Consider the following 27,926-nt stretch of genomic DNA (forward strand, 5'->3'; position numbering starts at 1 on the left):
ATCCGATCATTGTATCCATAAATTGATATACACAGGTAATAGATAGATAGATAGATAGTGGATAGAGAACCAATCTCTATACACAGCCAAGATAGGTAGATATAAATAGATAGATTTAGTTTTGATAATGGATAGAGATATTGCCCCTACGTTCACAAGTGGATATACACATAAAAGATAGATAGATAATGGATAGAGAACCAGTCTCTATACACAGCCAAGATAGGTAGATATAGATAGATAGATTTAATTTTGATAATGGATAGAGATATTGCCTCTGCGTTCACAAGTAGATATACACATAGATAGATAGATAGATAGATAGATAGATAGATAGATAGTGAACGGAGTACAATCTCTATACACCGCCAAGATAGGTAGATATAGATAGATAGATTTAATTTTGATAATGCATAGAGATATTGCCTCTGCATTTACAAGTGGATATACACATAAGAGATAGATAGATATGGATGGATTTAATTTTGATAATGGATAGAGATATGGTCTCTATATTTATAAGTGAATATACACAATAATAAATAGAAAGATAAGAGATGATCTATGTGGCGCCTCCACCTCAAGATGACGTCAAATAAAATGTATTTTTATGGAGACTTTAACAAGACAACTCAAACAGTGCTCTCCGTTTGTTTTTTTTCCTTCTTCAAATATATATATATATATTCTCGTGTAATAAAAAAATATTAATACATTCGACTTATTTTTAAGCGAACTCTATTTAATAGACACTTGCCCAATCATATATATAGCCATCATAAATACATATATATCTTCTCGTGTAGTTAATAAAATACTTATACACTCTATATTAATAAAATATTAATACATATTTATCTTCTCCCTCTTCTTCACTAGCTAGACACCTGTCCAACCATATAGTGGTGTATTAACTATGTGCCAATGTTCTCCAAGAGTCCAGGTTGGAAGTCTCTGCTGTCACTAACCCTCTCCAGTGTATAAATAGCCGGGTGCATCTCCTCCATGGCACTCACCTCACCACACACCACTCCACCATCACTCACAGCCACCACCCGCCGCCATGGAGCAGGTCTCGTGCTTCGCCGCCGCCGCCGCCGCCGTCCTCGTTGTTCTCTCGCTCGCTCGCATGCTCCTCGCGCCGCGCAGGGAGTGGGACGGGCTGAACCTGCCGCCCAGCCCGTCGCGGCTGCCGTTCATCGGCAGCTTCCACCTCCTCCGCCGCAGCCCGCTCGTCCACCGCGCGCTGGCCGACGTCGTGCGGCAGCTCGGCGCGCCGCCGCTCATGTACATGGAGATCGGTGAGGTCCCGGCCATCGTCGTGTCGTGCGCCGACGCGGCGCGCGAGATCATGAAGACGCACGACATCAACTTCGCGTCGCGGCCGTGGCCGCCGACTGTCCAGAAGCTGCGCGCGCAGGGGAAGGGCATCTTCTTCGAGCCCTACGGCGCGCTGTGGCGCCAGCTCCGCAAGATCTGCATCGTCAAGCTGCTCAGCGTCCGCCGCGTCAGCTCGTTCCACGGCGTCCGCGAGGAGGAGGCCGGCCGCCTCGTCGCCGCCGTCGCCGCGACGCCGCCGGGACAGGCCGTGAACCTCACCGAGCGGATCAAGGTGGCCATCGCGGACACCACGATGCGCCCCATGATCGGTGAGAGGTTCGAGAGGCGGGAGGACTTCCTCGAGGTCCTCCCGGAGATCGTCAAGCTCGCCTCCGGGTTCAGCCTCGACGACCTGTTCCCGTCGTCGTGGCTCGCCGGCGCCATCGGCGGCTCGCGGCGAGGCGGTCAACCGGGCGTCCTACGAGCTGGTGGACAGCGCCTTCCGCCAGCGGCAGCAGCAAAAGGAGGCCATGGCCGCGCCGCCGCCTGACATCGCCAAGGAGGAGGAGGATGACTTGATGGATGAGCTCATCAGGATACACAAGGAAGGTAGCCTCGAGGTGCCTCTTACTGCCGGCAACTTGAAAGCTGTCATCCTAGTAAGTAACTTTGCTACTGCTCTTAATGTTCATAGATAAGTTTTCTACTATTATGATTGTTCAGATAAGAATTTTCTGCTACTCTGAATTTGTTGAAGAAAAACAGTTCAGATCACAAATTAAATTTCAGATGGGTAATATATACACACACACTTGCATATTGTCTTTAACTTGATGTAGCATATCTATTTTCCTTAGTTTTTTATCAGGTCAAAGTTTCACATATGTTGCATTTTGTCATTTTATAGGAGCTCTTTTGTGCGGGAAGTGAGACATCCTCGAATGCGATCCAATGGGCAATGTCAGAGCTGGTGAGGAACCCAAAAGTGATGGAGAAAGCACAGAACGAGGTGCGAAGCATCCTCAAAGGGAAGCCCACAGTGACTGAGGCCGACATGGTAGACCTAACGTATGTGAAGATGATTGTCAAGGAGACTCATAGGCTGCATCCGGTATTGCCATTGCTCACCCCAAGGGTGTGCCAGCAAACTTGCCAGATCATGGGGTATGACGTGCCCCAAGGCAGTGTCATATTCATAAAGTCGTGGGCAATAATGAGGGACCCCAAACATTGGGATGACGCCGAGACATTCAAACCAGAGCGGTTTGAGGATAGTGAGATCGATCTCAAGGGCACAAACTATGAGTTCACTCCATATGGGGCCGGACGCAGGATCTGCCCTGGCTTGGCATTAGCCCAGGTCAGCATAGAGTTCATCCTCACCATGCTGCTCTACCACTTTAACTGGGAACTCCCTAACGGGGCAGCACCGGAGGAGTTGGACATGACTGAGGACATGGGCCTCACCATCCGAAGGAAGAATGATCTCTACCTGCTCCCAACTCTTCGTGTGCCTCTTACCGCATAGCACCTACCTTCCTCAATGTGCGCAATCAGTATCTATGCTTGTGATGCCTCTACATAAGATCTTACAAAATGTACCTCGCCACTCGTGGCTGCCTTAATAAACTCTCCTTGTTTTTCAATGTTTGATTTTCTTAATAAGGTTATGTGTTTCTTTGTTGTGATTTGTGGCACTACGATTTATTTATCGAAGAATCAAAGGAATTAAATAGTTAAATGTCTCCAATGGTTGGCAGCTAACTATTGTAGTGTAAGTGATTCCGAAGAGCCGACAACGTATACACGAACGCGAGTCGCGAGATTGCCGGCTTTGCAACCGCTCGCCGCGCATAACGTGTCCTCAGGATCAACACTGCGCAGGATAAAACCTCTATTCTTCTAATATATTAACGTGCAATTCTTGTGTGCGTTAAAAAAAAACACTACGCAGGATAGCATCCGCCGCCGTACGTCGCCCGTCAGTCGTTCATCCTGTCTAGCTCGTTTCAGGCAGCCGATCAGTTCCATCTGCTGCCGCATCCGCGCATCCGAGTGCCTTGCCGAGTTCCGTCGGCCGTGTAGCGTAGCGCTGTCGCCGAGCGTCCGCGCGAGTGCTAACTGTTGCAAGCCTGAAACTGCAGCTGCTAAACTGCACTGAGGCCTGAATCCTAACGATCAAGAAGAGGTGAGAGCAGCAGGCAACAGCAACACCACCAACGTTGCCATCGCCAATTGAGGCCTTGTTTAGTTCACCCCTAACTACTCCAAACTTCCGACTTTCCATCACATCACATCACACCACATCACATCCAAAACTTTTCTACACACATAAACTTCTAACTTTTCCTAAACTTCCAACTTTTTTCAGGAACTAAACACAGCCTGAATTGCAAATTTGTTTTCTATGTTGCCATCTGCACTGCACGTCTGCACCTTGCTATGTTTTTCTTTTAGAGAAGGGTATTTTCTACCCGGCATCTACATCCAACCGGATATATACGGCCATTGAAATAGGGAACTTAGCCCCGCAAACAACCCAATCTGAAATTCACTCCATAGGAGATTTGAACTCAGGACCTTGAGTACTACTCAGATCACTGTAACCACTAGGCTACATGGTTAATAGGTTTGTTCGTTTCTCTTGTTAATTCTTCACAGAGTTCAAAGCCTCAGAGGATGAACTTGGAGATGGAAAGTTGAACGATACTACGCTAGTATGTTCAATCCACATGTTGTATGGGCTATTTTTTTCTTTTTTTTGGGGGGGGAGGCATGTTGGAATATACACACATGTTGCTACTGTTAACAATATAGAAGTGAAAGCTACATAATTTCAAAGAGAAAAATGCCCAGATCAAGCAGAAAAATTTGAAATATAATAACTAGAGGATTCTCGTGTATAATTTCACACAAAGGTAGGTAAAGGTATAATTAGATTTGAAATACAACTCTTATCTTCTATTTTTATAAATAGAAGTATGCAATTATAATATCTACATGAAAATAAAAACAAATTTGAATTTCTTACTCAATTGTAATTTGTATATAGAGGCATTTTATAAATACAAATAGATTCGATATACGACTCTTAGCTTCTATTTTTATAAATAAAATTGTATTTTGTACACAACTATATTGAACAATCTATACAGAGGTATAATTTGAACAATATAATTTAATGGCCAGGATCTTTCTTTTATTCTTCGATTAATATGAGAATTTTTAGCCTCCAAAAGAAACGTGTTGCCTCCATTTTTTTTCTATTTTTTAATATAATAGATATATCGATAGATATAAACAAGTAGGTTTATTTTTTAATAATGGATATAGATCCAACCTCCGTAACAAAAAATGGATATACACAGTTAATAGATAGATAGATAGATTGATTGATTGATTTATTTATTTATCATAATGCACAGAGAACCAGTCTCTATATACAGTCAAGATAGGTAGATATAGCCCTCGCAAAAAAAAAAGATAGGTATAGATAGATAGATTTAATTTTGATAATGGATAGAGATATTGTCTCTGTGTTCACAAGTGAATATACACTAAAGTTAGATAGATAGATATGGATGGATTTAATTTTGATAATGGGTAGAGATCCGTTCTCTATATTTATAAGTGGATATACACAAAAAAAAAAAGATAGATAAGAGATGGTCTATGTGGCACCTCCACCTCAAAACGACATCAAATAAAATGTATTTTATGGGGACTTTAGCAAGGCAACTCAAGCATTACTGCTCTCTCCTTTTGTTCATTTTTTTCTTCTTTAGATATATGAAGTAAGCAATTTGTATGTTTTTCTCTCTGTTTGATTAATTGAGATGGAGATATATATAGCATCCATTTGTGGCACATTACATGGGATTGAGAATTAGATTTTCGAGCGGTACTATGTTTACAGTTCAATTCCCCCACATGAAAACGAGATATTTCAAATTCCCCAAATTATGAGATGTAAATACATGGCCTCAAAAGCAGCAAGAAAACACAAGGATAAGTACAGTGTCCGGGCCGTTGCAAAAATCTTAGCCTCTTATGATATCTGCCGTTGCCATCTCAATTCAGTGGGCACCGCTCGCGGCGCCACCGCATGACGAGACAACGCGGTTTCCGTGGCGTGTAGCAGCAGGCAGCAGCAGCAGCCAGCCTCGAGCTCATCTGCAATGGCGCCCCGCGCCAAGACGGCGCCGCCGTGCGCCGTGCATCGATCTTGCAGATGAAACGGCTCTCTTTGTCATCTCATCTCCATCGCCTCGTATATATCTGTTCCCTAGCCTAGCTAGCTAGCTATCCTGCATTGCATTGCACTCGCGTTCGCGTACTTACGTTGTCGTCGTCGATCATCTGATCACCATGTACGACGCCGTCGCCTGCGTCGTCGCCGTCGTCGTCGTCGTCGTCTTCGCCATGCTTTGGGTGAAGCTGGCGAGGAGTGGTGATGGTGGTGGTGGTGGTAGTGGTGGCGTGAGGCTGCCGCCTGGGCCGTGGCGGCTGCCGGTCATCGGGAGCCTGCACCACGTGGTGGGCGACCGGCTCCTCCACCGCTCCATGGCGCGCATCGCGCGCCGGCTCGGCGACGCGCCGCTCGTGTACCTGCAGCTCGGGGAGGTCCCCGTCGTGGTGGCCTCGTCGCCCGGCGCCGCGCGCGAGGTCACGCGGACGCACGACCTCGCGTTCGCCGACCGGGCGCTCAACCCGACCGCGCGGCGGCTGCGGCCCGGCGGCGCCGGGGTGGCGCTCGCGCCGTACGGCGCGCTGTGGCGTCAGCTCCGCAAGATCTGCGTCGTCGAGCTCCTCAGCGCGCGCCGCGTCCGGTCGTTCCGCCGCGTCCGGGAGGAGGAGGCCGGCCGCCTCGTGGGCGCGCTCGCCGCCGCCGCCGCGTCGCCCGGCGAGGAGGCGGCCGTCAACTTCACCGAGCGGATCGCGGAGGCCGTCTCGGACGCGGCGCTGCGCGCCATGATCGGGGACAGGTTCGAGCGGCGCGACGAGTTCTTGCAGGAGCTCACCGAGCAGATGAAGCTCCTCGGCGGGTTCAGCCTCGACGACCTGTTCCCGTCGTCGTGGCTGGCGAGCGCCATCGGCGGCAGGGCGCGGCGAGCGGAGGCGAACAGCAGGAAGCTCTACGAGCTCATGGACTGCGCCATCCGGCAGCACCAGCAGCAGCGGGCGGAGGCCGCCGTGGTAGACGGCGGCGCCGGCGTCGAGGACGACAAGAACCAAGACCTCATAGACGTGCTCCTGAACATACAGAAACAAGGGGAGCTCGAGACGCCTCTCACCATGGAACAAATCAAAGCTGTTATCCTTGTAAGTAAAATTGACACCTGTCGTATTAAAAGCAAAGTAAAATATATCTACTCTCTTCATCCCAGAGTAACAGGTTCAGATTAAGTGTACTATAATATATCATATCTCGTATGAGATTGATTTATTTTAGGACGGAGAGAGTATGTGCTATCATGGTGGATTATATTTGCTCAATTAGATGGTACAGCTCTCAAATCTTTGTAGTATTTTTCATTCGATCTTTTAACTTTTTATAGGATCTCTTTAGTGGAGGTAGCGAGACATCGGCGACTACGCTTCAATGGGCGATGTCGGAGCTAATAAAGAACCCAATGGTTATGCAAAAGACACAAGCCGAGCTACGTGACAAACTTAGGAGAAAGCCAACTGTGACAGAGGATGATTTGTCTGGCTTAAAGTATGTAAAGCTCATTATTAAGGAGACCCTAAGGCTTCACCCTGTGGTACCACTGCTTGTCGCAAGAGAGTGTCGTGAATCATGTAAAGTCATGGGGTATGATGTTCCAAAAGGCACCACTGTATTTGTTAACGCGTGGGCTATCGGCAGAGACCCAAAGTACTGGGATGACGCTGAGGAGTTTAGACCAGAACGGTTTGAACACAGTACTGTTGACTTCAAGGGCATAGACCTCGAGTTCATACCGTTTGGCGCAGGACGAAGAATATGTCCTGGTATGGCATTCGCAGAAGCAATCATGGAACTTCTGCTTGCTGCGCTGCTCTACCACTTTGACTGGGAACTCCCTAATGGAATGGCAGCGAGCGAGCTGGATATGACAGAGGAGATGGGCATCACCGTCCGGAGGAAGAATGACCTTCACCTCCGCCCCCATCCTCCGTGTGTTGTAAGGTCAAACTTCCGTAGTTTTGTTGAGAGAGAGAGAGAGAGGCACTTCGTGTAGATAAATAAAATGGGTTACAATATGATTTCATATAATAGGGGAAAGTTTTAAGACTAGAAACTTCAGTATTAAATGAGTCAGAAAAAAGTTGGTGCATCGACAAGTTTCATTCTTAAGACATTCTAGCTCTGTGATGACCTCGATGGAACCATACTACCATAGAGATTTGTGTTTTGAAACTGGAAGCTAGCTGGATTATGCTGTTCGAGAAATGCATACAATTTTCCACGATAAATACATTAAATCTGAGCAGCAAAATCTGTTTTACACACTATTACATACGGTTAGAGTAATTTTGCTGTCATCGACAGCCATTTAGGCTGTGTTCTTCCCCAACTTTCGCAACTCACCTTCCTCGTGTTTCACGTGCACGCTTTTTAAAATGCTAAACGGTGTGCTGCAAAAGGTTTATATACGAAAGTTGCTTTAAAAAATCATATTAATCTATCTTTTTAAAAGTAAATATTTAATTAATTATAAGAAAATATGGTACTCCGTTTTGCGTGCGTGGGAGGTGAGTTTCCAACTTCACATCCGAACACAGCCTTAGTAGTCTTAGTATCTCAGGTATTAGTATGGACCAAAATTTATTTATAACGAATATAAAGTATCTTATGGTAAAAAAGATAAAATCCCCCATATGATTAAAATTAATAGCTCTATAATGGTATACGTAATACTCGTCGACATAGGACTGAAACCATAAAACACTGTAGTATGTTTGTATGCTTCCCCATTTATACTTTGATTTTAACAAAGCAACCGAACTAGGGTCAAAATTTCGGAAACCCACCCACCCACACCCCACCCAAAACCCCCTCTGGAAATTATTTCGGCCGATTTTTTTTTGGATATTTCATGGTTTTATGTATTTGGCAAATGTTGTTAAAATTTCAAATTATTTCGGATAGAATAACTAAAAATTGAGAAACTTCAGTATCCGATACAAATACCGAAAATCTCTCCGTTTTATATTATAAGTTGTTTGACTTTTTTTCTAGTTAAACTTTATTAAGTTTGATAAGTTAAAAAAAACAGCAACACCTAAAATATCAAATTATTTTCATTAATTATAACATTGAATATATTTTAATAATATGTTTGTTTTGTGTTGAAAATAGTACTATATTTTTCTATAAACTTATCAAACTTTAACTTAGAAGAAGTCATAATATAAAATAGAGGGAGTAATTTGAACCCCGAACCAAAGTAGACAAGTAGTGCCTCACCTTGTTTGGAGTAGCATGTACTACGATCCCTCCGTCCCAAAAAAACAACTCAACCTATGAGGGGATGTGGCTCTTCCTAGGACAACGAATTTGGATAAAGCGTAGCCCAAATTCATTGTATTAGGAGTGGTCAAATTCTCTTCTAGGTTGAGTTTTTTTTTAAGACGTGGACATGGAGCCAAGGTTGTCAGTATCTCGATTCGTATCCTAGTATCTTACGATACTACGATCCTACCAAGCCGAAACGATACCGATCCCACCTAGTATCCTATTTTTATACTATCGCGATCCTACTATTCATTACTATACGATCCTACGAAATCTTAGGTGGTATTCTGATTCTACGATTCCTACGATACTACAAAATATTATTTAAAATAGCATGGTTTGAAAATAATGTAAATAAATATGCTCAAATTTATATAAAAATCAGTTCAATATATCAAAATCAACGTGGTTTCTCTTAATAAATGTCTCTATTTGTATGACATATATCATTACTATATTTTCTTTATATAGAATGGCTATATATAATTAATGTAAATATTAATTAAGCTTAAAAAAAGAAAATCTCATAGTATCCCGATACTACGTTACGATTCTACGATACGATATTACTTTGAGCAAAACGTTACTCTCTCCATTCTAAATTGATCTACATATTTTATAGGTACACCAAGACCAAGAAAAACTAATAACTCTCTCATACTATATTTACTTTAGCAACAAACTCGATGCATACACCATCCCCAATATTTTCTAAGCCAATAGCAAATCAAGATATTGCATGTGGGATATAAATACTTGTGTGAATACATGCATCAATGTCCATTTACTCCAATGCACAAATAACGAATAGACTTAATAAACGAATATAAATATGTAGATCATTTAGAAATAACATCAAAAGAATCTATATATAAATCAATTTGGAATGGAGAGAGTACTACGTAGTATCCGATAGTGACAACCTTACATGGAGCAAAGCATGGGCCACCTCGAGATGACTAGCACCGGGAATTGAAGCAGTGAGCCCGTACCTACCTATCTACTACTACTATATGCCACTCCAAATACTCGCAGAATTAAACGGTAGTCTTTGTCACTTAATTGGCGCCGAAGCCTCATATATACTACGTATGTGTTAACCTTGCGAAGCTGCAATGTTGCACTTGCACTGCACTCGCCTCGCCGCGATCTGATCGCCATGGATCACGTCCTCGCCTGCGTCGGCATCCTCGTCGCCTTCACGCCGCTGTTCCTCCTTGCCGTGCTCCCGCTCAAGCTGACGAACGGCGGCGACGGGGTGAAGCTGCCGCCTGGCCCGTGGCGGCTGCCGGTGATCGGGAGCATGCACCACCTGATGGGCGAGAGCCTCGTCCACCGCGCCATGGCCGACCTCGCGCGCCGGCTCGACGCGCCGCTCATGTACCTCAAGCTCGGGGAGGTCCCCGTCGTGTTGGCCTCGTCGCCGTGCGCCGCCCGCGAGATCATGCGGGCGCACGACGTCGCGTTCGCGAGCCGGCCGCTGAGCCCCACCGTGCGGCGGATGCGCCCCCCCCCCCCCCGGCGACGGCAGCTCCGCAAGATCTGCGTCGTCGAGCTGCTCAGCGCGCGCCGCGTCCGGACGTTCCGCCGCGTCAGGGAGGAGGAGGTGGCCCGCCTCGTGGGCGCGCTCGTGTGTTTGGCCCATGTGGCCCAGAAGTGGTTGTATAGTGGTGGTTTAGTACCACCTTGAAAGTTTAGGTGGGTTAGGATCTGCTTATAAGCCTTGGTGCTGCGCCATGATTGGGGCCAGGTTCGAGAGGCGCGACGAGTTCTTGGAGGGGGCTCGCCGAGCAGGTGAAGTGTTGTTGGCCCAACCGGGAAAAAGCCTGATGAAAATTCAAATTCAAATTAAGTACAAATTAAAATCCATGTGCTACCATGGTAGATTATACATGCTTAGTTACTCTACTACTCCCTCTGTTTTATATTATAAGTCGTTTGATTTTTTTTCCAGCCAAACTTTGTTATGTTTGACTAAATTTATAGAAAAATTTAACAACATCTAAAATACTAGATTAGTTTCATTAAATCTAACATTGAATATATTTTGATAATATGTTTATTTTGTGTTAAAAATACTATTATATTTTTCTATAAACATCATCAAATTAAGTACAAATTAAAATCCATGTGCTACCATGGTAGATTATACATGCTTAGCTACTCTACTACTCCCTCTGTTTTATATTATAAGTCGTTTGATTTTTTTTCTAGCCAAACTTTGTTATGTTTGACTAAATTTATAGAAAAATTTAACAACATCTAAAATACTAGATTAGTTTCATTAAATCTAACATTGAATATATTTTGATAATATGTTTATTTTGTGTTAAAAATACTATTATATTTTTCTATAAACTTGATCAAAGTTAAAGAAGTTTGGCTAGAAAAAAAAAGTCCAACGATTTACAGTATGGAACTAAGGGAGTAGTAGTTAGTAGATGGTACATCTGATGTTAATCTCAATTTTTTTCTTGTTTTTTTCTCCTAGGATCTCTTTAGTGGAGGGAGTGAGACATCTGCAACCGTGATCCAATGGGCCATGTCGGAGCTCATGAAGAATCCAAGGGTTATGCGAAAGGTACAGGCTGAGTTGCGTGACAAACTAGCAGGGAAGCCAAGGGTGACAGAGGATGATTTGTCCGACCTAAAGTACTTAAAGCTCGTTATTAAGGAGACCTTAAGGCTTCACCCTGCAGCGCCCTTGCTTGTCCCGAGACAATGCCGTGAGCCGTGCAAGATCATGGGATATGATATTCCAAAAGGTACCACCGTATTTGTTAATGCGTGGCTATTGGCAGGGATCCTAATTATTGGGATGATGCTGAGGTGTTTAGGCTAGAGCGGTTCGCAAATAGTACCATAGACTTCAAAGGCATGGACATGGAGTTCATACCATTCGGGGCGGGAAGGAGGATGTGCTCTGGTCTAGCCTTTGCGGAAGCTATTATAGATCTACTGTTTTCTACCCTGCTCTTCCACTTCGACTGGGAGCTCCCTTGCGGAATGACAGCAAGTGAGCTGGACATGATAGAGGAGATGGCCCTTACTGTTCGGAGGAAGAACGACCTTCACCTCCGCCCCATCCTCCGTGTGCCGCAAACTCAAACTTCTTCTGCACTTCTATTTTGTGAGAGAGCTCAAACTTCTTCTGTATTTCTGTTTTGAAAGAGAGTTCAAACTTCTGTTTGTTTTGAGAGAGTACTTTTGTTTATTTTGTTTTGAGAGAGAGAGAGAGCGCGCGCGCTCAAACTTCGTTTGCACTTTTGTTTTGAGAGGGGGAATGCGCACTTTATTTCGGTAAATAAAATGAATCACGACGTGGTTTCATCAGAAAAGAAATAAGGCTATAAACTTCAGTGTGAAATTCTACAAGTCAAAAAAAAAGTTGGTGCATCTGCAAGATCCATTTCTGGGACATGCGCTCTGACTCACTAAGGCGATACAGATTATTGGAACAATAGATTTATGTTCTGAAACAGGGATGTTAGATTTATGTTTTAAAAATAGGAAGCTAGATTATGCACTTCGAGAAATGCTTACAGTTTTTTGCACGATAAATACACTAAATCTTTGTACTCCTGTTGTAACACCTTGACTACCATTAATAAAATAGTTATAAGGTAGAGCCCCTCTACCTTTTTCAGTCAAAAAATAAATAAATACACTAAAGCTGAGCAGCAAATTCTGTACAATTTTTCCAGGTTAACATATGGATAACATGATGAGAATCAACAGCTCTCCGATGGGAAACTACAGAGAAGAGAAAAACAGATATAATTCAGCAAATCTACATGTCGAAAGCTGACCAAAATCAAGGGCAACCTGGTATCCGTCCAGAAAGTAAAATCCTTCACTATTTCTCACCTCTCCAAAATCAGCAACAATTTTACAGGCTTTGGATATCTTCATTAACTCCGGTCTGAAGGAGTTTTGGAGAATATGAATTACAGGCAGCTGCCTAGGTTGTCAGCAAATCCGCCACTGGCTGACTAGAGAAGGGGTTTTGGATCACAAATTTATCATTTTTTTTCTAGGATTTCAGCAGATGCAATATATCATGTAAACAGTAAGAGGCATATCAACATCGATGTCTCCCTTTCGCACTTGGAGCAGAGCAATCCAACAGCAAACAGGGCGATGAGACCCAAAGCAAAAGAAATGAAAACGCTAACAATTTCAGCTGAATCTTCACAGCAACTATCTAAATGTTGCAAAACTGCAATATGATATACATTTCTGGGTTCTGAAGCTATGCTTGGTGAGCAACATCTATTCCAGCCTCGGTAATGAGCTGTTCTGTCAACGAAAAGAGCCCGGCAATTTCCTTTTCAGCATCAAGAATCATATCCATTTCCTTGTTTGGTTTGGTCTTGGAAACAATTCTAGTACTGTTTACACTTGGCGATGCAACCAGATTGATGCCAGAATCAGTTTTGCCACTTCTCAGGAATCCCTTAGCCATATCTGCAAGTTTCTTCAATGTAGTAGTAGCAGCAAGTGCCTCCACCTCCGCAGCTTCAGTTTGAAGATTTTGGAGCCCCATATGAACGGAAAAATCAGAAGGTCTCTTGATGTCACTAGGATCTTTCAGGAACCCTTCCAACTTGTCTACCTCCTCCTTCACATCCCACCTTCTCATTACCGCCTTCAGCTCTTGATCTTTCGCGTCAAGTGCTTCATGGGCAGCTCTTAAATCCATGTCCTTCTGATGCAAGGATTCTTTTAACATCTCTATGTCAGCCTCCAGTTGATTATGCTTGTGCAAATTGGACTTGAGGGCTGTACCTGTGCTCGAAATCTCATCATCCAGCAATGCATAAATGTCCATCTCTTCGCCTTCTACTGAACTAGCAAGATTGCCAGTGAGTTCAGCTATCTTTTGCACCACAGATTCAGCTTGTGAGCAACTGAATTTCATGCTATCCAATTTATTCTGTAGTGTCTGTATGTGTTGTTCTTTATCCTGTAATTCGGTTCTAACCTGAACAAGTTGATCTTCCTTGCTATCTAGCAGCTGCTTTAGTTCAACAACTTCACTGTTCACTTCAGCAAGTCTGCGTTGTGTTTCAGAAAGCTCTGAATCCTTCTCCTGAACAGCTATTTGGATAGATTCCACCTTTGATTTCATATCTTGGACTTCATTTCGGGCTTCTAACAGCTCAGATTCTTTTATTTCAACAAGCTTTAATGAATTGCTGTGCTCATTTTCCTTCTGAACGAGCGCCTTTTGAAGCAACTCAACTTCTTTGGTTTTCTCTTCTAAGCTCTCTCTTTCTTTTGTTAACACTGCTTCCAGAGACTCAACCTTCTCCTTTTCCTGAAGTAACAGTGATTCAAGTTCATGACAGCGAGACTGTGCAGCATTGAGCTCCTTTGCCTTGCCTTGAATCTCCAACCGAGCAGCTTCCAAGTTCTGGTTGAAAGATGAAAGCAATAGCCTTTGACCAGAGAGTTCTTGAACTTGTTTCTGCATCTGCACTGCTTGATCTTCTATCTGTTTTCGAGAGGAGGAGAAAGCCTCTTTTGAAGCGATTAGTTCAGACCGTACAGCATCCAGCAGAGACCTCACACGTTTGAAGTCACTGACTGTATCCTTGATACCATCCATATCCTTGCATGCTAGTTGCGCCACTTCCTTTAACTCTTTCTGTGCTGCTAACCATCCCATATTCTGCCTCTCAAGTTCTTGCTCGGCGATTTTTAGTTTCTGTTCATTGGCCTTTCTCAATTCATTCGATCTGGAAAAATCAATTTCTTTTCTTTTAATTTCACTCCGGAGCTCCTTAATTGTTGCTTCTTGCTGCTCAGCAGCCTGATTAGCTTCAAGAAGCAGCTGTTCCTTGGACTTGATCTCTGAACGCATCAAGGTTACTTCTTCATTCTTCTTCAACATATCTTGCTTAAGCTTTTCCACTTCAGTTACCTTCTGAGAAAGCAAATCTTGTGAGCTGGCAATTTTCTTGTCTTGCTCATCAACAAGAAGCTTCAGGTTATCGATCTGCCTCACTTGTAAAACCAGATCTCTACTTGCCTTACCCAGTGATCTCTCCATTTCCTGTTGCCTTGCATATGCTCTATTGATCCCACGCTCTCTCTGATCAAGATCCTTCTTCGCCCGGTTCAGGCGTACCTGATCAACTGAAACCCGATTCTCCGCATCTCGGAGATCCCTCTCTTTCTTCCTCAAGGTAGACAAGGCGGCCTCAAATTCAGACTTCAGTACATCAATGCTCATACTCAGCTCACTATCCTGGGAAGCACTGGTATCCAACCTTTGCGTCTTCGCAAACAGCCGCTCCAATAGCTCCCTAGCTGGTTCAGTTGCTCCATTCTCGCCATCAGTGATATTTGCTCTAATACCTTTAACAACTGATTTGATCAAATGAGGAGCACATCTCATATGTTGAGCTTGAAATGACACCATGAAACTCAACTTCTGCCTGAACAGCTCCTGTCGGGATTGCAGAAAACAGTGTGCATCAGTAGACTGCTAGAAAAAAGTTGCAACAGGACACCTCCTAGTGAACCTATCTGCAAAAATGGGGATTTTATTTGTACATGAAAATTCTCCCGGTGAACCAAAGGACTGAAATGATATAGTATGCCAAAGTTAACTCTGAACTAAAAATTCAGAACTATATTTATTCACACATAGTTTCAATCTTCAGCAAAGCGACATAGCGCAGCGGATGAATTTTGATCCCAAATCTATCGCCACACACAAACTACAATCGCTAATAGTTCTCGTTAGGTTCTCCGTTATCAAGATTAGTTTAAAGATGTACCGGAATTGACCACCGTCAAACCAATTTCAGCCAAAAAACTCCTAATTAAAAAACTACCACTACCAGGCAGCACAACTTGAACTAGAAAACCAAAAAAAATCCGATCCTCCGTCCCCTTCAAACCGCTAGTAGACGAGCTCGGAATCGGAAACCGAACGAGAACACACACCACCAACAACGAACAACGAGCAACGAGAGAGGAGATACGAGGAGATGGGAAGGGATGCTCACATGTGTGACGGGGCGGCACGACGGGGAGCCGCAGCGGAGAACCGCCGCCGCCGTCGCCGGCGGCGAGGAGGAAGGGGAGAGGGGTGGCATGGCGGCCTAGCACGTGGGTGGGGGGGAGGGAGCGGATCACGGCCGCCCGCGCGAGATCGGACGGCTCACGGCGCGCGGAGACGAGAGAGGAGAGGAGATGATGATGTGGAGGCCGAACCGGACGCGTGTGGACTGCAGTGCAGTGCAGTGGAGTGGGGTGGGGTGTAGTAGATGATTGATGACTCGAGTAAGCGTGACACGTGACGCTCGTGTCGCTTGCTCTTTTTTTTTCTTTTTCTTTTCTTTTTGTTTTGTTTGTTTTGATGGGTTTGTGTTGCTTGCTGTTCTGGGTTCTGGTGCCGTTTCGTTTTTATTCGGGGGTACGTGAGGACAGGAAATGCTGGGCTGTACTACGTGATGAGAGAAATTTGAATTCGAAGATGTTTAAAGAAACCGAAAATTTGGAAGGATTTTAGTGGGATTGTCACCGTTGGATGGGTGATGAAGAACCCTGGCCGTTGGATCAAAACCGCCCGCGGTCCACCGTAGGAGTTCTAGGTGGGCCTTGTCCTTCATCTGGGCCCAAAAACGGGAGCGCACCTACTCATCTAGGCTGTGCTCTTTTCAGTGAGTTCCTAACTCACCCCCTTGTTTTTAGCATGCATAAATTCTTTGCAAAAAGAAAAGAAAATCTTATGAAAGTTGCAAAAAGGTGACATATTTTTGTTCTGCTATTTCTGTCAAAGGAAGTAACAAGTCCAGTCTCTTCAGGAGTAGCAGGTAAATAGAGATATCTGAGACATAATTTGCTCTCTGAATGACAAGTTTTGCATGGATTTGTTTCTGTTCTTCATTTTTTTTCTGTTTCTGGTGTTCTTAGTTTTTCTTCGCACCACATACAGATTCTCCGATTCTCATGGTGTGCACTGCACCATCCTACACTAACCCTAGCAAGAATGAAATATGTATATCTTGAGAATCCTTTGTAAAAGTGTAAAACCTTATTGTCCCTCGAGAATCTCTATATCATCCTGCTATATTAAAATATTGTCCCTTAGTCACCTTCATTCTTTCTTTTAAAAAATGTCAGAAAAATGGAGTTCTACGTGGTGAAAAGATCCTTCCTTTCTTGGAATGGCTCTGGCTCTTCAGTACCAACATGCATGGTAACTGCACATATTTTGCACATAAGAGTATCTCTAACAGCCTCTCCAAATCGAACTCCTAAAACACCCATATAGCCAACTCTCCATCTGATTTAGCTAGTCAAATTAACTGTATACTCCAACAGCCTCTCTATTCTACCCTCTCTATTTTGACTATGACACCGGGACCCATATGTGAGCCACTCCCTTATTCTTTCTCCCCTTCCTTCCCCTCTTCCTCTTTTCTTTTCTAGCGTTGACAAGAAGCAGGCGGCGGCAGCAAGCGGGGAGGGGACGGCGGTGAAGGCAGCGTCGGCGGGAGGCGGCGCTGCGTGGGGACCGGCGGGCTGCGCGGCGGGAGGCGGGCGCCGTGCGGAGGCAGCGGGCGGCGCTGCGCGGAGGACGGCGGGCGCGGCGAGCTTGTGCCGCGCGGAGGCCAGCAGCCACGGCGAGCGGGGGCGGCGGGTTGCGCCGCGCGGGGGCCGGCGGCCGCGACGAGCGGCCGCGGCAAGCGGAGGACGGCAGTCGCGGCGAGCGGAGGCCGGCGGCTGCCGTGCTCGAGTTTCTCCCCATGCCTCGTCGGGCTCCTGTGCTTGGCTGCCGTGTGGGGATGAGGAAGATGGGCTCTGTGGGGCCCACCATTGGCCAGCCAAATAAAGTGACCAAATTTGGCTAGTGGAGGGAGGGTTTTGGCCAGCCGATAGCTTAGCCATCCAGTTGAAGAGGCTGTTGGAGCACGTTTTTTTGGCTAGAATTGCTAAAATTTGGTTTGAAGAGTGGGATGGAGAGGCTGTTGGAGAAGCTCTAAGTAACCGATGAAATACTGAGAATCACAACACTGGGAACAACATGTTAACTTTGGATCAGCACCAGATATGCAGAATTTTACAAGCCATGGTACAACCATACCGAAAACAGATTGTAACAATTAACCATACACACAGATAAGTATATCTGTGAGATGACAAGGGAAGCACCCAAACCTGCCGGTAAACAAGGCATAAACACGCATGCAGAGGTAAACACACAATGCTCCACGGAAGGAAACCAATAACTCCTGCTGATGAATGACAGATAACTTATAATTCTATGCATCAAACTACCTAGCTGAAGGTACTGTCTCACTTGAATCAACTGCCTCGTCTATTGTATCTGCTTTTGAGTTCTTCTCTTCTGTGATGCAGTCTGAACTATCAGGATGAGACGAATGAGATGAGTCCTGGAAGGAGCTGGTCAGATCAGGCTTGAACATCTCATCATTCTCCAAGTTGGAAAGCTTCTCAGCAGATTCTCCCTTGAGCAGCTCAACGACTTCAGACATTATCGGCCTCTGTTCCTGTTTGTTCTGACTGCATGCAAGCCCAACAAGCACCATTCGCTTCAGTTCAGCCTCGACGAAGACATCCTTGAGCTTTGGATCAGCAATTTCCTTGAACTTTTTGTCACGGGCAAGTGGAAGTGCCCACTCCGTGATAGTTAGCTTCGTAGTGGGGTTTAGCTTCTCAACTGGCCTCTTTCCACTGGCAAGCTCTAGCAGCAGTACTCCAAAGCTGAAGACATCACAGCTTTCAGAGGCCTTCCCAAGCATGGCGTATTCCGGTGCAAGATAACCGAGTGTACCCTTCACCTTTGTAGTGACATGGGTTGCACCATCTGGAATGAGCTTTGCAAAACCAAAATCGGCAACCCGTGCTTGGAAATTCTTGTCCAACAGAACATTGCTTGACTTGATATCCCGATGAATGATATGTGGTGTCGCTTGGTGATGAAGATATCTGCATGGTAGAGAGAGATTTCAGATGTAAGATTACTTCTGCATGTACTGAAAGTTGTCATACTGTTACAGCATAATGAATATTTCATAAGGATGTAAAACATGCTTACGCAATCCCTTCTGCAGAATCAATAGCGATCTTCATTCTTCGTTCCCAACCAAGATGGCATTCAGCTGCATGCTGTCCATGAAGGTGGGAGTGCAAGCTCAGGTTTGGCATATAATCGTAGACTATCAGGCGTTCTTGGCCTTCGGCACAATAGCCACGTAAGCTCAACAGGCTCTTGTGTCTCACTGTCGCCAAAACCTCCACCTCAATTGCAAATTCAGTTTCAGCTTTGTTGCTCCAACTCTTGAGCCTTTTCACCGCAATCTGTCCCATGTAGTTAACAGAAGAAGCGTTAGGTTCTGGTTAAAGTGAACTACTTTTTCCTGATTTTGGATTAAACAGATAGAAGGTAAATAGTTCCAACATAATACTTATGATTTATGAAATGATGTTCAAAAACATACTTGTCAAAACGATAGTTTGAATTTGATATTGTAGGGGCTGTTCAGATTGATGCTATTTTCAACCATACCATTTTTTGGTAAAGCTGCCAAAAAAATGTCTATGTTTAGTTTGTTGTCAAATTTGGTAAATACATAAGAAATCCTGCCAAAATTTTAGCAATATTGTCATCTTAAATTTTGGCAACATTGCCATCTTGCTAAAATTTTGGCTACAATCTGAATAGGCCCGTATTTTTTTTTCAACCCAAAATGAAACACAACTCACCGGGATGTAGCAGTTTGGGGGTTATATCACCATGCAACAAACTAACAAGTACCAATGTAGAACAGTTTCATCATCTTCATAATAAATGTGCAACTGTCTGATGGAATAAGTCTTACGCTGTTGGTCTTCTTGTGCTAATTGGTCTTTGTGTTCTTTTTGCTTTTCAGTGCATCTTTCTTTTATGACAGCATCTCCTTTCACTTTTACTTTTTAGAGTAGCAAGCCAGCTATAAATATATATCCCAACCCCCCTCCCCTGCGTGATGGTATGGCACTTGTGAGAAATAAACAGAAAATTGCCCCAACTCTCCTTCTTGAGCTCCCCTCTGTCCTCAGTCGGCAGCAGGAACACCGGCTGTTCCTACTTATCCCTCTTCCCCTGCGCTGACGAGCAGCAGCTCCTCAAAGGCAGTCTCTTCCCCACGCAGCAGCCCCTAGTGGCGTGCCATGTCCGCAGGACAGTCTCAGCGCTTGGTCGCCTCGAGCGCGCGGCTCCGGCAGGAGGCCGAGTTCACCGCGGCAGAGGAACGCGAGCGAGTGGTGGTAGAGACCGCTGCGACGGCAGCGAGGGCGTCAAGGCTGGCGGCAGCAAAATTGGCAACGGTAAGGGCGGAAGTGGAAGCGGCGGCGGCGGCGGCACGACAGTAGCACCAACAGCTCTATCTCCGCCTACGGCAGCTCCGATGATGAGCTGACGAGGGAGGCAGCTCGTGAGCGGGCGGAGCAGTGGGCAGCTGCGCAACCCCACGCGCGCAATGGCGGCAGCTTAGATTGGCGGGGATGCATGTGGCGGCGGCGGCCCAGACGGGCGTGGACGCGGCGGCCCGGTTGGGTCGACGGAGATCGCAGCCGTTGCAAGTGGCATGGCTCTCCCTCACCGGACCGGTACCATGGTCACCACAGGATTTAGGCCGTCATCAGGGAAGTCGGCCCTGGCGGTGTGTGGCCTAAACCCTACCCTCACCAAGACCAACTACGTCGAGTGGGCCGTGGTGATGAGGATAAGGCTCCAGGTGCGACACATGTGGGAGCCAGTTCGGCACGGCGACGTCAACTACGACGAGGATCAACGGGCGCCCAGAAGCGGACTGCCAAGGAGGCCTGGGACGCCATCGCTGCGGCACGCATCGGAAGCGACCGCGCTCGCAAGTCCACATTGCAGGCACTTCGCAAGGAGTGGGAGAACCTGGCCTTCAAGCCAGGTGAGGATGTTGATGACTTTGCCCTCCGTCTCAACACTCTGCTGTAGAAGTTGGTGTCGTATGGCGACGACACCTACGATGAGGAGAGAGCCGTCAAGAAGCTCTTCCGCTGCATCCCAGAGAAGTACAAGCAGATTGCTCGCTCGATCGAGTCTCTGTTGGACCTCTCCACGATGTCGATCGAGGAGGCGATAGGTCGCCTCAAGGTCGTCGACAGCGACGAGCCACAGCCTCTCTCGAGGCTTATCACCATTGGCAGGAAGCTTCATCTCACTCGAGAGCAGTGGGAGGCCTGCCAGGGTGACGGGAAGAAGAGGGAGTCCTCTTCCTCGACAGGCCGCAAGCGCGGCAAGGGACACGTCCTGCGAGGACGCACCCAGGGTGGCGCCCGCGGAGGCGCCTAAGCCGGCGCGAGATGACGCCTGCCGCAACTATGGCAAGTTTGGCCATTGGGCCAAAGACTGCCGACAGCCACGACACGGCCAGGCCAACGTCGCACAGGTGGAGGAGGAGGAAGAGTCGGCTCTGCTCCTGGCACACGCAAGCATCGAGCTATCTCCAGCGGCACCGGCCGCAGCGGCTTTCCTCCAACTTGATGAGCCGAAGGTACGCGCCTTCCTCGGAGATGGCTCCAGCAACGACAAGACTGATGAGTGGTACCTCGATACCGGCGCCACCCATCACATGACTGACCGACGGGAGTTCTTCACCGAGCTTGACTCCAGCGTCTGAGGTTCCGTCAAGTTTGGGGGTCGGCTCCATCACCTTCACCGCCAAATCCCTGTGCTCACCGGAGTCTACTACATCCCCGCTTTGAGGAACTCTATCATCAGCGTGGGACAGCTGGATGAGAAAGATTCATGCTTGTTGGTCGAGCACGAAGTCATGAGGATTTGGGATTGCCGTCGTTGCCTTCTTGCCAAGGTAACCTAAGGCACCAATCGACTCTACGTCTTCAACGTGCAAGTGGCACAACCGGCCTGCCTCCACTTCGAGGCCCTGAAGCGGCTCAGTGCCAAGGAGATGGTGCGAGGCCTGCCGTGCCTTGACCACGTGAAGCAGCTCTGCGACGTCTGCGTGTTAACAAAGCAGAGGCGGCTCCCCTTTCCCCAGCAGATAAGCTTCCGAGCCAAGGAGCGGCTCGAGCTCGTGCACGGGGACTTGTGTGGCCCAGTGACACCGGCCACACCAGGAGGACGACGTTACTTCATGCTGCTCGTCGACGACCTCTCCCGCTTCATGTGGGTAATGGTTCTCGGCAGCAAGGGAGAGGTTGCGGACGCCATTAGGCGCGCGCAGGCTGCTGCGGAGGCGGACTGCGGCGGCGAATTCACGGCGGCTGAATTCGCATCGTACTGCGCTGATGAGTGCATTCAGCACCACTACTTCGCGCCGTACAGCCCGCAGCAGTACGGCGTCGTCGAGCGGCACAACCAGACGGTTGTAGGGATGGCTCGAGCACTCCTCAAGCAGAGGGGGATGCCGGCCGTTTTCTGGGGAGAGGCGGTGGTGACGGCTGTCTACATCCTCAACCGCTCGACTACCAAGGCCCGTACGAGGCTTGGCATGGGCGCAAGCCGGCGGTCTCCCACCTGCAGTTTTTCGGCTGCCTCACGTTCACCAAGGAGATCGGCCACATCGGCAAGCTCGACGACAGGAGCACCCCAGGGGTGTTCATCGGCTAAGCAGAGGGCTCGAAGGCCTACCGTATTCTCGACCCAGAGACACAGCGTATGCACACGGCGTGCGACGTAGTGTTCGACGAAAGACGAGGGTGGGCATAGGACAAGGCGGTGGACGACGGCTCGACTCCAACGTACGACTTCACTGTTGAGTACGTCCACTTCGAGGGAGCTGGGGGAGTAGGTAGCTCTTATTCACTGAGTGTGCCTACCTAGCCCCCGAGCCTCCACCGACTCCAGCAGCGACACGCTCTCGAGCTACGACTTCGGCTGCAATGAGTTCTTCGCTGACACCATCACAACCGGCGACCCCACGCACTCCAGCACCAACAGCCACCCCTCCGGGCACATCCACTCCGACGCCAGGTTGTGTCAAGCACAGCCCGGTGGAGTTCGCTACTCCGCTCTCTCACGACGAGGAGCGCATCGACGCATACCACGACAGTGAGCCGCTGCGGTACCGTACGACGGGAGCCTCAGTCTTTCGCAGAGGCCGAGAGACACGCAGCATGGCGTGCCGTGATGTAGTCGGAGATGGACGCGGTTGAGGAAAACCGCACCTGGGAGCTTGTTAACCTCCCTCGTGGTCACCGCGCGATCACCCTTAAGTGGGTGTTCAAGCTGAAGAGGGATGAAGCCGGAGCCATCGTCAAGCACAAGGCTCGCTTGGTGGCACGCGGTTTCGTGCAGCAGGAGGGGATGCCTTCGCCCCCGTGGTGCGATCCCCGGCAAGGAGGGCAAGGTGCTCCTCCTTGCGCTGGCTGCTCAGGAAAGCTGGTGCGTTCATCACATGAACGTCAAGTCAGCGTTTCTGAACGACGACTTGAAGGAGGAGGTCTACGTACACCAGCCGCCAGGATTTGCGATCCCCGACAAGGAGGGCAAGGTGCTACTCCTGCACATGGCTCTCTATGGCTTGTGGCAGGCACCGAGGGCGTGGAATACCAAGTTGGATTCCACGCTCAAGGGGATGGGCTTCGAGCAAAGCCCGCACGAGGTAGCCATCAACCGGCTGGGCAATGGAGGAAATGTCCTGCTGGTGGGTGTCTACGTCGACAACTTGGTAATTACCGGCACCAAGGATGCGGAGGTGGCGGCGTTCAAGGAAGAGATGAAGGCCACCTTCCAGATGAGTGACCTAGGGCCTCTCTTCTTCTACCTAGGGATCGAGGTGCACCAGGACGACTCCGGGATCACGTTTCGATAGACCGCCTACGCCAAGCGCATCGTTGAGCTGGCTGGGCTCACCGATTGCAACCCAGCTCTTACTCCGATGGAGGAGAGACTGAAGCTGAGCCGCGACAGCAGGACAGAGGAGGTGGACTCTATGCAGTATGGGTGTCTTGTGGGGAGCCTTCGCTAGGCTCCCCACACACGGCCGAACTTGGCATTCTCCATCGGCTACGTTAGTCGGTTCATGCAGCGACCGACGATGGAGCACTAGCAGGCTGTGAAGAGGATCATCCGCTACGTTGCGGGGACTCTCGACCACGGTCTCTACTACCCGAGGTGTCCTAGAAAGGCACACTTCGTCGGGTATAGCAACAGCGACCATGCCGGTGACATCGACAGCGACCACGCCGGCGACATCGACACCAGCAAGAGCACAAGCGAGATTCTCCTCTTCCTCGGCAAGTGCCTCGTTAACTGGCATTCGGTCAAGCAGCAGGTGGTGACCCTGTCCAGCTACGAAGCGAGTACATAGCGGCCTCCAGCGCTTCGACCCGCTCTGGCTTGCGCGACTGCTTGGTGATCTCTTCGGCAGAGACACTGGAGCGGTGGAGCTTAGGGTGGACAGCAAGTTCGCTCTGGCCCTAGCAAAGAACCCCATTTTTCACGAACGGAGCAAGCACATCCGGGTGAGGTACCACTTCATCCGAGGCTGTTTGGAGGAAGGAAGCATCAAGGCGAGCTACATCAACACCACACCAAGGACTAGCTTGCGGACCTGCTCACCAAGCCCCTTAGGAGGATCAAGTTCCTTGAGCTTTGTTCTAGGATCGGGATGGCCCAACTTTCCCACAAGACGACGCACAAGACTTAGGAGGAGAATGATGAAATAAGTCTTGCGTTGTTGGTCTTCTTGTGCTGATTGGTTTTGTGTTCTTTTTGCTTTTCAGCTTTTAGGACAGGACTAGCATCTTTCAGTTTGGGATGCCTGTTAGGACAGCATCTCCTTTCACTTTTTAGATTAGCAAGCCAGCTGTAAATATGTATCCCAACCCCCCGGATGGTATGGCATTTGTGAGAAATAAACAGAAAATTGTCCCAACTCTCTTAGCGCCATCCTCTCGATAAGAGTAAGGATTCTGTTACTAACACTATCATTATAATAGTATTTAGTATATTTTTCTTTCATGTGTTTAATCACGTAAACAAGATTAATCCATAAAAAAGACTATAGCTATCAAGTATTTTACACGTTACAGGACAAAATCTTGCCTCATCTTTCACCCAAATATCACTATCAGCATGCTACTTATTTTTTCTGGCTCCTAGTAGACTAGGTGGGACAAATACACTGAAGAGAAGCACAATAGTCATCTGTCTTTGTGAAGACAATGTGATTTTCAATAGCCTCATATTCCGGCTGTATGCTTTCTTTTGTGTTCATACCTTCCAATTATGATTTTTTCTAGCTTGTAATCATGCAATCCTTGACAAGACTATTGGTATAAGCGAAAAAAATTGATAACTGAAGCTAAGAATAAGTCAGTTGTCTACTCAGACCAAATCCCCATTAGACACGGCCTTAAACCGCACGCAGGTCCAGTTTGGATGGCCATCATGTTCAAAGAATATCTGAAGGTAGCTTTTAAAAAACGGCAACCATTTTATACTGCTAATTAATACCACTAGACTTTTTTTTTTCAAGACGACCTACACAAGACAAAAAAGTTTCTATTGATATAGCAGGAAAAAATTACAAGGTTACCACTAGACCATGAACAACGCTAGAAGTGGATGTCAGTTAAACAACAATCATCAACATCACTGGGTCCCTCCAATGCTTTGCCATTTTTCTAATCAATTAGAAAAAAAAAAGAAGACAACAAACTAAAGTTTGTGCAGTGTGGACTGCATGATTCTCAGATTTCTTCCTGTTCTTTTTTTCTTTTTCAAGATTGAAAGAGGAACACCTCACCTGTGATCCATCCCAGAGCTGGCCCCAGTAGACGCTGCCAAACCCACCCTCACCAAGCTTGTTGTCATAGTTGAAATTGTTCGTCGCTGACTGTAGCTCCTTCAGCGAGAAGATCCGCCATGTCGTCTCCTTCTTCTTCTTCCTCCGGCCAGGTAGAACCCTGAGTATAGAACAAGCAAACAGATCAACAAACGAGCTTCATTTCCTCTTCAAACTCTCAAGTACGGACTCTTCTTCCCAAAAAAAAGAATTGGCACATTTTTAACGGATTAATTAGATATAAGTTTCCACTATGTCATTCTATTTCAGCTTGCTGACCAACAACTGCAATCCGAGAGCGAACAGAAAAATTCCCCAATACAAGCAGAGAAAATTCCACGCATCATTTGGTTCATCCATCCAATGAAAACAGGTGAATGTTGCGGTGTTGTATGCTCGCATGATTAATCAGCAAATCACACACAAAACCACAAAACTTGATCAGCAACTCACCATTTCCCCAAACAAAAACCATTTTCTGCTTCAAGACACTTCTCAGCTCCCAGCAGAAAAAATTCTCCCCAGAAAAAAAAAGTTCTTCTTAGCTAATCAATCGAGTAATCTGTTTTGAGCAAACCCATCGAATCCACCAACAGAACTAATCACAAACAAAATTGCAAATGTTTACCGACGATTCCACCCAACAAGTCAAAACCACCCCCACCCTCGTAAGTCATAACCCACCCAAATGAGCAAATCTCCCCTCTCCCCCCCCCCCCCCCCCCCAAAAAAAAAAAAAAACACACCAAACAGGCAAACAGCACACACGAATCAATCCTCAAATCGCCAGATATGCACTCACCCGTCCACCCCCTTGCAGCAGGAAGCCCACCCCATCGCCGCCGACACCGCCGCAGCCCCCCAAATCAGCACGACACCCCTCCCTCTCCGGAGACCTCCCGCCGCGCGAGGCAGCCCCGCTTCCTCCCCTCACCGCCGCCGGCGACCGCGAGACAGCTGGTTGAGGAGAGAGAGAGAGGAGAAGACGAGGAGACCCGCGGCTTCCTCCTCTCGTGGTGGTGGTGGTGGTGGTGGTGTCGGCTCGTCTTCTCCACCTCGCACTACTCGCGTCGTCTCGTCACCGCGCGGCGCACGCAAAGGCAAGCTCGGGGGCGCGGTCAGCTCACCCACGTGGGGACCGACCGGGCGGGGTGCGGGTCGGACACGTGGCGGGCGGCGAGTGGGCCGTTTTGAACCCGGTGAGGTAACGGTCGGGTTTGGGGTGTGGGCGGTAACGTCACGCGGCGGGTGAGGGGTCGGGGTCGGGGTGGGGTACTGGAGTGGCTGACGTGCGGGGGCCACCACCGGGGGCGATGATGACCTGGCAGCTTGAAGGGGTGGGGCCCTCGGCTGTTGGTGGGATGGCTACGTTTGACCAAAGGAAGATTCCTGTGGCCTGTGGGTGAGACTTTTGCTGAGGTTTGTAGTACTTCCTCTGTCCCAGGAAACGCGTCGTTCTGGCGATCGTCCCATCGTCCCAGTAAACATGTCGTTCTGCTGCTTCTGCATTACTCTCTCCGTCTCGAAAAAAAAAAAAAGGCAAACTTTAGATTTCTGTGTCCAACTTTGACTATCTATCTTATATGAATTTTTTTTATAATTCATATTTTCATTGTTGTTAGATAATAAAACATGATTAATATTTTATGCGTGACTTGTCTTTTTAATTTTTTTTCTAATTTTTTCAAATAAGACGAACGGTCAAACGTTGGACACGGAAACCAGAGTTTGTCTTTTTTAGACGGAGGGAGTACGAAGTAGGAGTGTGCAAGTTAATGTGGTTTTTCTTGTGGTTTTTTAATGCGTTTTGTAGTACAGGGAATAGATTTTACTAAATTACTAAACTAATGCACTAATGAGACTATTAAAGAGCTATAGGGGTGTTTATATCAGGGTGTAAAGATTTGACGTGTCACATTGGGTATTATATAGGTTGTTTCATAGAGTGTTCGGCACTAATAAAAAAACTAATTATAGAATCCGTCAGTACATAATTTATTAAGCCTAATTAATCCGTCATTACCAAATGTTTACTGTAGCACCACATTGTCAAATCATAGAGCAATTAGACTCAAAAGATTCGTCTTGCAAATTAGTCACAATATGTGCAATTAGTTAAATTTTTAGCTTATATTTAATACTTTATATAGGTATTCAAACGTTCGATGTGACGGAGTGAAAAATTTTAGGGTGGGATCTAAACAGGGCCGTAGTTTTTGACCAATTCATTTGAGTACTTTGAATATTTCAGGCGTTCTACTGTTAGTACTCCTGTTGTCTTGGTTTGTCTC

At 47.1% G+C, this 27,926-nt stretch overlaps 3 protein-coding genes and 2 pseudogenes across 4 annotated transcripts; 3 read left to right on the plus strand and 2 right to left on the minus strand.

Annotated features, from left to right (window-relative positions):
- Nucleotides 1–1,016: 1,016 nt before the first annotated feature.
- LOC9270087 (desmethyl-deoxy-podophyllotoxin synthase-like) lies at nt 1,017–2,966 on the plus strand (annotated as a pseudogene).
- Nucleotides 2,967–5,624: 2,658 nt separating this feature from the next.
- LOC107276444 (desmethyl-deoxy-podophyllotoxin synthase) lies at nt 5,625–7,604 on the plus strand. The gene is made up of 2 exons (XM_015768741.3): nt 5,625–6,642; nt 6,879–7,604. The coding sequence occupies exons 1-2, from the start codon at nt 5,689–5,691 to the stop codon at nt 7,542–7,544; spliced, it is 1,620 nt and encodes a 539-aa protein (XP_015624227.1). The 5' UTR covers nt 5,625–5,688; the 3' UTR covers nt 7,545–7,604.
- Nucleotides 7,605–9,881: 2,277 nt separating this feature from the next.
- Nucleotides 9,882–12,163, plus strand: LOC9272522 (ent-cassadiene hydroxylase-like; annotated as a pseudogene).
- Nucleotides 12,164–12,896: 733 nt separating this feature from the next.
- Nucleotides 12,897–16,069, minus strand: LOC4328539 (uncharacterized). Of its 2 annotated transcripts, none has more exons than XM_015772265.3 (2): nt 15,841–16,069; nt 12,897–15,275 (listed from the first exon to the last, which is right to left on the minus strand). In XM_015772265.3, the coding sequence occupies exons 1-2, from the start codon at nt 15,928–15,930 to the stop codon at nt 13,074–13,076; spliced, it is 2,292 nt and encodes a 763-aa protein (XP_015627751.1). In that variant the 5' UTR covers nt 15,931–16,069; the 3' UTR covers nt 12,897–13,073. The 2 variants fall into 2 exon arrangements, with proteins under 2 accessions (XP_015627751.1, XP_066163292.1); XM_066307195.1 differs by having other exon boundaries at nt 12,897–15,355.
- A 1,785-nt stretch (nt 16,070–17,854) lies between these two features.
- LOC4328540 (PTI1-like tyrosine-protein kinase At3g15890) lies at nt 17,855–26,702 on the minus strand. The gene is made up of 4 exons (XM_015770446.3): nt 26,438–26,702; nt 25,597–25,756; nt 18,900–19,162; nt 17,855–18,790 (listed from the first exon to the last, which is right to left on the minus strand). The coding sequence occupies exons 1-4, from the start codon at nt 26,470–26,472 to the stop codon at nt 18,115–18,117; spliced, it is 1,134 nt and encodes a 377-aa protein (XP_015625932.1). The 5' UTR covers nt 26,473–26,702; the 3' UTR covers nt 17,855–18,114.
- Nucleotides 26,703–27,926: the final 1,224 nt, after the last annotated feature.

The sequence above is a fragment of the Oryza sativa genome, chromosome 2 (genome assembly GCF_034140825.1).
Source record: "Oryza sativa Japonica Group chromosome 2, ASM3414082v1".
Lineage (NCBI taxonomy): Eukaryota > Viridiplantae > Streptophyta > Magnoliopsida > Poales > Poaceae > Oryza > Oryza sativa.